We start from the raw sequence: 12501 nt of genomic DNA, 5'->3' as shown, positions 1-12501 counted from the left end.
GATCAGTTGCTCAGCTGGGCTTTGGTATATTTATCTTCTTTTCCTTCCAGCTCCAGACAGTCTCACAAGTAAACACTGGCAGCTCATAAATCGCAACCAAGAAAGTCACTGTATCAGATGATATACTCAAGTGAATGTCTGCCTCAGAAGCCAAGCCCAAGATCGTGACCGCAGCGGATGGCTCTGTTAAGCCCCTGACTGGCGTGTCTCCTTTTCATTTCAGAGATGAGTCACCACTTCCTGGTTTTGGGATGGAGTGAATTCCCTTCTTTCAGCTGGAGTTCCAAAGTATCTGTTTTACCTAAAGTATCTGTTTTATCTAATGTCAGGCATGATTGAGAACCTGATATGCTTTTTAAAAAAAAAAAAAAACAAAAACCATTTCTCTTTTGCTGCTTTCCTGTTTTAAACAAAACTAGTTTGATGTTTGGGAAACAGAAGCGTAGGAAAACCTGTGGTATCCTTGGTTACCAGTGATGAGAAGGAAGGAAAACACAGGAAGCTGCAGAGTAGTTATTTAAAACAAGGAGCTCCAGTAGGAAACTGGTTGTGCATTATGTCATTCAGTGATTTGTTTCCAGATGGAAAAGTATTTTCCTCTCCATTTTTACAGCCTGCCTATGGAACCTTTCTTTGTAGTTCTTTATTTATATTACAGGTTTTTCCTAGCGATGGTAGGTTTTTCCGTTATTGAATCTTCTGTATTTTGGGATTCTGGTGTCCCTAGTCTTCACGTCCATCTTTCTCAACAGGATTACTGATTGAAATACTGGTGCTGTCAAGGAAGAATAAGTTAAACATAGAAAACAATACTTTAAAAATAGCCATTATAAACCAACACCATATTGTAAAGCAATTATCCTCCCAATAAATAAAGAAAAAATTTTTTAAACCTTAAAAAAAAAAAAATAGCCTTTATAACCAAATCAAAAAACTCTGGAGAAATAGAAGGAAGATTACTACCATCTTGATGTAGCAGTCTTCTGCTTATCCCCTGTCCATGTGTTTTGTTTATACATTGCATGGGATATAAATATTTCTAGAATTGTACAGATAAATACTTTTTTTAAAAAGGAGAGGTGCTTTTATCAGAAAAGTTGACAATCTGGGGAGATGGTAGACTCATGTCCAGAGACCAACTCCAAAAATCCTGGTTAGCTATGACAGCTTATTTTTGGTTTTGTATTATTATTTTTTAATTGAAGTACAATTGATAACAGTGTTGTTACTTTGCAGTGAAGCGAAGTGAAGCCAAGTCGCTCAGTTGTGTCCAACTCTTTGCAACCCCATGGACTGTAGCCTACCAGGTTCCTCCGCCCCTGGGATTTTCCAGGCAAGAGTACTGGAGTGGGGTGCCATTGCCTTCAGTTATATATACTTTCTGTTTGTAATATTCTTTTCTATTATATTTTATCACTGAATGTAGTTCCCTGTGCTGTGCAGTAGGACCTTGTTTATCCGTTCTCTGTATTATAGCTTCATCTACCAACCCCAGCCTCTCGCCCAGCCCCTCCCCTACTCCCTTTCCCCTTGGCAACCATAAATCTGTTTTCTGCATCCATGTGTCTGTTTTGTAGATAGGTTTGTTCGTGTCATATTTTAGCTTCCACCTTTAAGTGATAGCATATGGGATTCGTCTTTCTTTTTCTGACCTACTTCAGTTAGTATGATTGAAGTACATCTGTTTGCATCCATGTTGCTGCAAATGGCATTATTTCATTCTTTTTTTATGACTGAGGAGTATGCCGTTGTATATATGTATCACATCTTTATCGATTCATCTGTCAGTGGATATTTAGTTTCCGTATCTTGGCTATTGTGAGTAGCGCTGCTATGAATATAAGGGGTGCAGGTATCTTTTTGAATTAGAGTTTTGTCTGGATATATGCCCAGGAGTGGGATTGCTGGATCATATGGTAATTCTATTTTTAGTTTTCTGAGGACCCTCAACACATTTTTCTATAGTGGCTGTACCAACTTACATTCCCACCAACAGTGTAGAGTTTTTAATAATGACCATTCTGACCCCAGTGCAAGGTGGTTCCTCATTGTAATTTTGATTTGCATTTCTCCAATAATTAGCAATGTTGAGCATCTTGTCATGTACCTATTGGCCATTTGTATTTTTTCTTTGGAGAAACGTCTAAGTCTTCTGTCCATTTTTTGATTGAATTGTTTGGGGGTTTTTGTTGTTGAATTGTATAAGCTGTTTGTATATTTTGAAAGTTAACCCCTTACTGGTTGCATCATTTTTATTTCTGTTGCCTTGGGAGACTGACCTAAGAAAACATTGGTACAATTTATGTCAGAGAATGTTTTGCCTGTGATCTCTTCTGGGTGTTTAATGGTATTATGAAAGTGAAAGTGAAGTTACTCAGTCGTGTCCGACTCCTTGTGACCCCATGGACTGTAGCCTACCAGGTTCCTCCATCCATGGGATTTTTCCAGGTAAGAGTACTGGAGTGGGTTGCCATTTCCTTCTATAGGGGATCTTCCCAACTCAGGGCTCGAACCCAGGTCTCCTGCATTGTAGATAGACGCTTTACCCTCTGAGCCATCAGGGAAGTCCTTAATGGTGTAATGTCTTATGTTTAAGTCTTTAAGCCATTTTGAGTTTACTTTTGTGTATAGTAAGAGGGTGTGTTCTAACTTCATCAATTTACATGTGGGTCTCCAAGTTTCGTGATACCACTTGCTGAAGAGACTTTTTCTGCTTGTATAGTCTCGCCTCCTTTGTCAAAGATTAATTGACCGTAGGTGTGTGTGTTTATTTCTGGGCTCTCTGTTCTGTTCCACTGAGCCTCACGTCTGTTTTTTTGTGCAGATACTGCACCGTTTTAATTTACTGTAGTATTGTCTGAAGTTGAGAAGGTTATGCCTCCTGCTTGCTTCTTTTTCTTCAAGATCTATTTGGCAATTCTGGGTCTTTTACGGCTTCATATAAAATTTTAGGATTATTTGTTTTAGTTCTGTGAAAAATGTCATGGGTAATTTGATAAAGATTGCATTACATTTGTAGATTGATCTGGGTAGTATGGCCACTTTAACAATGTTCATTCTTCCAATCCAAGAGTATGGGATATCTTTCCGTTTCTTTTGAGTCATCTTCAGTTTCCTTTATTCATGTTTTATAGTTCTCAGTGTAGAAGTCTTTCACCTTCTTGGTCAGGTTTATTCCTAAGTATTTTATTTTTTGGAGTGTGACTTTTGAAAGGTATTGTTTTTTTTCTTGCATCACCTTTGTGATATTTCACTGGTAGTGTAAAGAAATGCAGACGATTTCTGTGTGTCAATCTTGTATGCTTCCTTGCTGAATTCATTTATAAGTTCTGGTAATTTTCTATGGACTCATTGGGGTGTTCTATGTATAGAATCATGCCGGGCTTCCCTGGTGGTCCAGTGGTTAAGAATTCATGTCACAGTGCCAAGGACACTGGTTCGATCCCTGGTCCAGGAAGATCCCTGGGTGCCTTGGAGCAGCTAAGCCTGTGCGCCACAACTACTGAGCCCACGCTCTTGAGCCCATGCTCTGCAACAAGAGAAGCCACCACAGCCGAAGAGTAACCTCTCTTTGCCACAACTAGAGAAAGCCCACACGCAGCAACAACAACCCAGTGCAGCCAAAAATAGATCAATAAATCAATGTTAAAAAAAAAATCATGTCATCTGCATATAATCATCTGGTAATAGGGTCACATGTTTTGAAATCATCTGGTAATATGGTCACATGTTTTGAAATCATTTGGTAATATGGTTACATGTTTTGAAATCATCTGGTAATATGGTCACATGTTTTGAAATCGGAAGGTACAAAAGGACCTAGGGTGAAAAGCCCGTCACCTTTGTCCCCCAGTGGCACTTCCCTGCACAGAGGTGACGAGTGGTGCTGGTTCCTCATATATTCTTCCAGAGATGTTCTCTGTCTATACAAGCAAAAACATCCATGTAGGCCTTCTTTCCCTTCTTTTCCACAAATGGTAACAAACTGTACACTGCTTTGTAGCTTGCTGTTTTCAATTACATCTTGATGATTGGTCCATGTCAGAACGTATGGAATCTTCTCTTTCTGTGTTACAGCTGCCTATTACTCTGTTGTGTTTGCACTATAAATTTGTTTTAAACTCTTTACTCTTTCTTCATACAACTCTCAAAGTCCTATTAAATATATCTCAGAATATATACTTTCAACTAAAACAAACAAACAAAAAACAATAGCAATAAAAATGATATAGACCCCATAAAGTGGTATATGAAGAATGAAAAAAAGGAAATCTGGAAATTCACCTAGTGGGAGTTGCAATCTTTAAAAAAAAAAAATTACGGATATAGCTTTTTCTAAATGTTAGTAATCGTCTAGTAAATCTGGTTCCATAGTAATCTGACTACTTCTATCTGCAATTCCAATAATCTACATTGAAATAAGAACAGAATCTATTAGGCTCCCAATTCCACCAAACCCTACAGGTCAAAACTTCAGTAAAACCAAGGCAGAGTATCCATGGTAAAATCAGTCTGCTCCCAACCAACCAAGAAAAAGATATCACTTGGCATGAATAGCCATTTACATTTTGACAAGATCCAGGCTTGAGAAAATCAGTTTCATTTCTAGTAAGATTTGTGTCATTGCCACTAAAATCCTTATAATTTATGTTGCATGGTATATAATTGTGTTGGGTGACTGCAAGTGAGCTGTATAGTTAAAACTATAGTTAACTGGTTCTTAAATGGTCAGGTGGTTACCATGCTGGAGAATTCCATGGACAGAGGTACAGTCCAGGGGTTCACAAAGAATTGGACACGACTGAGTGACTAACACTTTCACTTTTTTTTTTTTTTTACCATGTTGGGGACAAGTAGCTTCCCTCTTTTTACTCTGTTTTAAAACAGTGCTGCAGGGAACAGCCTTATACATCACTGGAGGAAAGATCCTCAAAGGAGACACATCTCAACTCAAGAGCCGAAAGGCTGTCTGCAGAGACTGATGTCACAGAATGATCCTTCTCTTCTCTTCCTTGGCTGTTGGACACAGTGACTTGCAACCTCTCCTTCCAAAACACATGTTTCAAGGGTGCACACAAGTTCAGACAATGAGTTCTTAAAAAAAGACTTAAAAAACTTGGATTTGAATCCCAGTCCTGCTATTTGTAACTGGGTGACCTTGGGCAAGTTACTCAACCTCTCTGAGCCTCAGTTTCTTTGTATCTAAAATACTCTGATCTGTTATTGTGAGGTCTAAATATTCCAATTATTGCACTGCTCAAACAAACTTAAATGTTCCGTTATTAAAGGACACAAACCAAAAATTAACCCAAACTTTCACATCGTTTCAGCCACAATATGTTCTTTTCCTGAAGCAATATCTGATATGAAACACCATCTCCATTTTGCTTGCCTGGGAAGATACGTAGTAACTTTTCTGCCTTGCAGCGCCAAACCACAGTACAGCTGAACCCCACCACTGTGCATTCTGGCTCTAATTAAAGGCATGTTCCCTGCAACAGGGCTCTGAGAAACTGGTTAAGAGGGTTTGTTTCGGATTCTGGCTTTATTAAGCAGATGAATGCAGCCAGCAAGCTCTGTGAAGCGCTTTGCAGTGAGTGGCAGGTGTCCTGTATCCATCTGATTATGTTAACCTAGAAAGGGCTCACTCTACCTCTAGCCAGTCTTCATGCCAGCAATCAGACTCTGCCTGGGCGGGGGACTTTGCCCTTTGTGGGTTGGATAGCTGGATACCTGTCATCTGATTTTCTGATTGGAAACTGCTGTTTTTACAGAAGGACCTAAATCCCCTCGTTATCTCCAGCCCTTCTCTCTCAAGTACTTTCTGCTCTGTGCACAACCATCCAGGCAGTCACCACAGCTCCAAGAGTGCCTGGGATGGGCATCTCTCTCCAACTACCTGTTTGGCTTTTTATAGCCTGACTCTGTGTAGAATCTCCTCACTTCCTATCTGAAGATAAATTGGGCGTTCCCTAGGTTTGTCTGTCTCAACAATTCATTCCCCTAGGCTTCTAAAAAAAAAGTCTACAATTAATCTATTTGACATAGAAATTAAAGGAAGGAATGTCTAACTTGCACTGTGGTCCTAACCTAAGACGAGTCTAAGATGGTTAAAATCCTAGTGTCGCTGTCTCTTACCCAGAAAAGCAGTCTTGTTAACAGCGGCAGGGCCTGATCTGAGCAGAATGCTGCCGCTGGTAACTGGAGGCCAAGCGCTTGTTCTTCTGAACACCAGAAAACTTCCCAGCTGGTCAACTCTTTTAACTGTTTCCATCAATGGGGGTTGAATCTGTAGGAGCTCCCAAGGAGAAGATGGGACCTTGTGTTGATGAAAAGTAATGAACTGTCTTGTTTATCTGATTCTTTCATTTTAGATGAGCCTATGAATCCTGCACAGTAAAGACACAGATGCTGGAATTCCTTTGTCTGCAGCATCCCCAGTGTGCCCACCAGGGATTACCCGAGCTCATCAATTTAATTTCCAAGCAAGCTTGTTGCTTTATCAGAGTCTAATCTGGATCCCCACGTCAAGTCCAATTTCCAGACCCACTCTCCCTGCGGTCCATCTTCCCCAGGACCTGTGAATACTCGAATCTTGAGTGACTTCTCAGTCATATAGTCGCTTATTGAATTCTGGATGTCTGCAATTCAATTCAGCATTAGTTGTTGGATGCCCATTTTTTACTAGGTCCTGCACTAGGTGTTTATGCCCCAAACAAAAGAAAAAAAGCCATTGTAAGCTACATTCTAGTAAAGAGTCAAAAGATCACAAGCTTCCCACAAAGGTTTTATCAGATCCTCTGGAAGTGGTTTAGCAGTGCTGACTACCTAAAAGCCAGCATAGTGGGTGTGCCTTCATCCACACATTTCCAGAGATGGGATTTTGGATAAGGGGGTCCTGTGGAGGTGAAGAGGGGTTGAAGTGATGGAGCTTGGATTCAAGCCTGGTTAGGGTGGAAAATGAAGACAGGAGGGAGGTGATAATTAGACTATAGATGAGTCCAGGGCCTGCAGGACGTACCACAGGATCAAAGAACAGTATCAGAGAGAGCTGGGAGTTGGAGAACCGATGTGTGGATTTAGTATTTAAAGACTGGAATAGTTCTACAACCAAACAATGATGTTTTTATCTCAAAATAAAATGATGGGGATTTGCTTGATGAGCACTCTCCTTCATGAAAGTAACCTCATTTGTTTTAATTATACATGTGTGTTAGTCACTCAGTCGTGTCCAACTCTGTGACTCCATGGACTGTAGCCACCAGGCTCCTCTGTCCATGGAATTTCACAGGCAAGAATACGGGAGTAGGTTGCCATCCCTTCTCCAGGGAATCTTCCCGACCCAGGGATCATACCTGGATTGCTCACATTACAGGCAGGTTCTTTACTATCTGAGCCACCAGGGAAGCCCCTTTAATTATATAGACCATATGTATTTTATTAATATAATTACTATTGTTTTATTTATATAATTTATTTAATAAAAATTATAATTTATATATTTCTATATTATATGTTGATACATTGTTCTTATGGATATATTCTTATACATATATTCATTTGAAGATAGCATATTTTTAAATAATATGTAAGAGCTTCATTTTTGAGGATATATTTTTACTTTAATTCTTTATCACCCACTTTCTTTTCCACCTTAATCTCCAGCTGCAACAGTCAAAACAAATTAAGCATTATTTTAAGATGCTGTTACAAAAATCTTTGGTTCCTGTCCTTTTCTTGCATCTATCTCACCTACATTTGTCTTTTTTGACTATTCATCACCCAGACTACTTTCATATTAATAACTAATTCCCTTCCTTATGAAGCAAAGCCCTCTTCCCCACAAAGAAGCTGAAAGTACTTGCTTTCCCAAAGAATTCCTTGTGGCTAGAGCTACATACAGAACTGCTGCTGCTGCTAAGTCACTTCAGTCGTGTCCGACTCTGTGCGACCCCATAGACGGCAGCCCACCAGGCTCCCCCGTCCCTGGGATTCTCCAGGCAAGAACACTGGAGTGGGTTGCCATTTCCTTCTCCAATGCATGAAAGTGAAAAGTGAAAGTGAAGTCACTCAGTCGTGTCCGACTCTTAGCAACCCCATGGACTGCAGCCTTCCAGGCTCCTCCATCCATGGGATTTTCCAGGCAAGAGTACCGGAGTGGGGTGCCATCGCCTTCTCCAACATACAGAACAAGGATGCCTTAATTTGGCACTCTCAACCTGTGAACTGGGAATGGGATTTAAAGATGCTGGGCGCAGCAGAATCATGTTCTGCGGGAGAGGTGGCTGATAAGTCGTTTCCAGAAGCAGTCGTGACAGTGGCACTTGGGGGATGGTCCCTGGTCAAGGGTATCTGCATACAAGCTGTGGTGTGTGTGCCCAGGGGCTGGGGGCAGTAGTGGCTATAGAGCCACCAAACTGGTTCAGTAGTACAATTTTGGGTGTTACTACTAGCCGTGTAGCTGCTAAACCTCTTTCTGATATATCCTTGTAATCCTTTCAATATATTCTTTTTCTAATTACTGTACCCAGAAGTCATTTCTGTTGCGTACACCTGAGTCAGAAGACTGACACAGCCTGGTCCAGCCATGCCTTAGTCCTGTGAGCTGGCCTGTATCCTTCCAAAACATTTTCTTTTGGTTTGAGTTGGCTGCATCAGGTTCTATTGCTTGCGTAGGTGGCAGATGTGATGGGGAAGAGTCTGAGCTTCGAGTCTACCTTTTACTTGCTCTGTGACCGTTAGCCAGTTACCCAACTTCTGTGGGTCTCAGTTGTTGTTGTTCAATCGCTTAGTTGGGTCTGACTCTTTGCAACCCCATGGACTGCAGCATGCCAGGCCTCCCTGTCCATCACCAACTCCCGGAGCCTGCTCAGACTGATGCCCATTAAGTTGGTGATGCTGTCTAACCATTTCATCCTCTGCTGCCCCCTTCTCCTCTTGCCTTCAATCTTTCCCAGCATCAGGGTCTTTTCAAATGAGTCAGCTCTTTGCATCAGGCGGCCAAAGTACTGGAGCTTCAACTTCAGCATCTGTCCTTCCAGTGAATATTCAGGGTTGATTTCCTTTAGGATTGACTGGTTTGATCCCCTTGTTGGCCAAGGGACTCCCAAGAGTCTTCTCCAACACCACAGTTCTAAAGCATCAGTTCTTTGGCCTTCAGCCTTCTTTATGGTCCAACTCTCACATCCATACATGACCACTGGAAAGACCATAGCAGTGACTATGATGTCTCTGCTTTTTAATACACTAAGTTTGCCATAGCTTTTCTTACAAGGAGCAAGCATCTTTTAATTTCACAGCTGCACATGCCATCTGCAGTGATTTTGGAGCCAAAAAAAATAAGGTCTGTCACTGTTTCCATTGTTTCCCTATCTATTTGCCAAGAAGTGATGGGACTGGATGCCATGATCTCCGTTTTTTGAATGCTGCATTTTAAGCCAGCTTTTTCACTCTCCTGTTTCACCTTCATCAAGAGGCTCTTTAGTTCCTCTTCACTTTCTGCCGTAAGTGTTGTGTCATCTGCGTATCTGAGGTTACTGATATTTCTCCCAGAAATCTTGATTCTAGCTTCTGCTTCATCCAGCCCGGCATTTCCCATGATGTACTCTGCATAGAAGTTAAATAAGCAGGGTGACATTATACAGCCTTGATGTAGTCCTTTCCCAATGTGCAACCAGTCCGTTGTTCCCTGTCTGATTCTAACTGTTGCTTCTTGACCTGCATACAGGTTTCTCAGGAGGCAGGTAAGGTGGTCTGGTATTCCCATCTCTTTCAGAATTTTCCACAGTTTGTTGTGATCCACACAGTTAAAGGCTTAGCATAGTCAATGAAGCGGAAGTCTCAGTTACTAGCTCTAAAAGATAAGAGGGCACTTCCTTTTGACCTGCTCTGATTATAGGATTTGGGTGACCTCTCCCTCAAAGGTCTGTGCTGAGTATGAGCGACAGCTTGAACTGCTCATTGTTGATGCCACCCCTCCCCCCTGCCCGTGGAAGGTTCTCTCTCTCTGTCTTTTCTTTTAAATTTTATCTTGGCTGTGCTGGGTCTCTGTTGTGGAACACAGGCTTTCTCTGGCATGATCAGGCTCAGGAGCTGTGGGTCATGGGCCTTGTTGCCCCCTGGCATGTGGGATCTTAATTCCCTGACCAGGGATGGACCCCCATGTCCCCGACATTGAAAGGTGGATTCTTAACCACCGGACCACCAGGGAGGTCCCTGGAAGCTTCTATTTTGAGTTCATAACCACTCTAACTTCCAGATGTTCAAGCTGGTTTTAGAAAAGGCAGAGGAACCAGAGATCAAATTGCCAGCATCTGCTGGATCATGGAAAAAGCAAAAGAGTTCCAGAAAAACATCTATTTCTGCTTTACTGACCATGACAAAGCCTTTGACTATGTGGATCACAATAAACTGTGGAAAATTCTGAAAGAGATGGGAATACCAGACCACTTGATCTGCCTCTTGAGAAACCTATAATCAGGTCAGGAAGCAACAGTTAGAACTGGACATGGAACAACAGACTGGTTCCAAATAGGAAAAGGAGTACATCAAGGCTGTATATTGTCACCCTGCTTATTTAACTTCTATGCACAGTACATCATGAGAAATGCTGGGCTGGAGGAAGCACAAGCTGGAATCAAGATTGCCGAGAGAAATATCAATCACCTCAGCTATGCAGATGACACCACCCTTATGGCAGAAAGTGAAGAGGAACTAAAAAGCCTCTTGATGAAAGTGAAAGAGGAGAGTGAAAAAGTTGGCTTAAAGCTCAACATTCAGAAAACTAAGATCATGGCATCCACTCCTATGGTAATGTCTGTGGCTGTGCTTGCTGTGTTGGCTTGTCAGCCAAGGCCTTCCAGTGCAGAAAAGGTTCATTGGGCCTATTTGCCTAATCCACCTTCTTTCCAGCCTGTTGATTGGATGAATGAGCCCATTCATATTTTTGTTAATGATGCTCTTCTTTTGGGCGGGGCTTCTATCTATCCTGATAATGTTAAAACAGCGGTCAGCACTCCCTTCAATTTTTTTTTTTCACTTGGTATTATCTTTAATTACAAAGACTTTTCCAAGCACATCACATAGAGATCATTTTATCCACTGCTCTGTTTGGCTGCCAATCTCTTATCTCTCCTCAGCAATGGTAAGGCGAATACCCTTTCCACAGGGAAGAGAGATCCACGGTTTGTTGCCTTTGCCAATAACGAAAATGTTTGAGAGCCGTGTGGCAAAGCTGTTGCCGTTCGCATCTTTCACATGAACTACATCAAAAAAACCTGGATGCCTCTCCTGGTTTGTAATCACACCAATTCTTCCCAGGTTAGCACCTCCAGTCACCATGCACAGGTTGCCAGTGTCAAATTTGATGAAATCAGTAATCTTGCCAGTCTCCAAGTCAATCTGAATGGTATCATTCACCTTGATGAGGGGATCAGGGTAACGGATGGTACGAGCATCATGGGTTACCAGATGAGGGATTCCTTTTGTCCCCACAAATATCTTTCTTACTTTGCACAATTTATACTTGGCCTCCTCAGGTGTAATACGATGAACAGCAAATCGACCCTTGGTGTCATAGATCAAACAAAAATTCTCTCCAGTCTTATCAATGCTGATGACATCCATAAAACCAGCAGGGTAGGTTATATCTGCGTGGACTTTGCCATCGATCTTAATGAAACGCTGCATGCAAATCTTTACTTCATCTCCTGTTAGGGCATACTTAAGTCTATTCCTTAGGAAAATGATTAGGGGGAGACACTCCCTTAGCTTGTGGGGGCCGGTAGATGGACGAGGGGCAAACACACCAGTCAGTTTATCCAGCATCCAATGTTTTGGAGCTGCTACGCGTTTCAGGTGCTTCTTGGGACCCCGAGCCATGGCTGCGCTAGGCACGAAAAGCTCCCTTCAATTTTTAAGGCATGTTCATTTATCCACCTATTTGCTTTGCCATACCTTCCTCCTTACAAGGATCATCTCCGGTTTTGAATGGACGCATTCAGATCAGATCAGATCAGTTGCTCAGGACGCGTTAGCACTTCTTTAAAAGTCATGGTTACTGATTCTCCGAGAGAGGGATGGCAAGAGACACTTTTGGTCTTTACAGCTGCTGATGCCGGGAGCGCAAGAAAGACTATTTGATGCCTTAAAAAATGCAGCCCCTCATTTAAAGGACTATCTGAGCTGTGCAGTCCCCACTCTGGAGTCTGATGAACAAGGACTGCAGGTCTGGGAAAGCATAAGCAGAACTTCTGCTTTCCTCGTTGGAAAAAATGCTTGTATGCCCTAAGGTCACCTATTCCCATTGTTGCCACCAGACATTTTCTGATCGAATGGGGGTGCCCCTATCTTTCGAATCAACGATGGGGCTTGATTTATGTAGAACTTTATAGGTCCACATGGAATAATTCATTTCTCCCTATGCCTTTAGTAATTACTAGGTGGCATGCTAATGGATGGGTTCCTCCGTTAGTGAGCTTTGATGGAACGGGTCCCATGCAG

At 41.9% G+C, this 12501-nt stretch overlaps 1 protein-coding gene across 1 annotated transcript; it reads right to left on the bottom strand.

Moving 5' to 3' along the window:
- Nucleotides 1-11109: 11109 nt before the first annotated feature.
- LOC129647630 (40S ribosomal protein S4, X isoform-like) lies at nucleotides 11110-11897 on the bottom strand. The gene has a single exon (XM_055574689.1). It carries the CDS (start codon nucleotides 11878-11880, stop codon nucleotides 11125-11127), a length of 756 nt encoding a protein of 251 aa, XP_055430664.1. The 5' UTR covers nucleotides 11881-11897; the 3' UTR covers nucleotides 11110-11124.
- Between the last annotated feature and the right edge of the window lie 604 nt (nucleotides 11898-12501).

The sequence above is a fragment of the Bubalus kerabau genome, chromosome 3 (genome assembly GCF_029407905.1).
Source record: "Bubalus kerabau isolate K-KA32 ecotype Philippines breed swamp buffalo chromosome 3, PCC_UOA_SB_1v2, whole genome shotgun sequence".
NCBI lineage: Eukaryota > Metazoa > Chordata > Mammalia > Artiodactyla > Bovidae > Bubalus > Bubalus kerabau.
The sequence above is the reverse complement of the archived record's forward strand: the minus strand, read 5'-3'. Positions and strand labels throughout refer to the sequence as shown.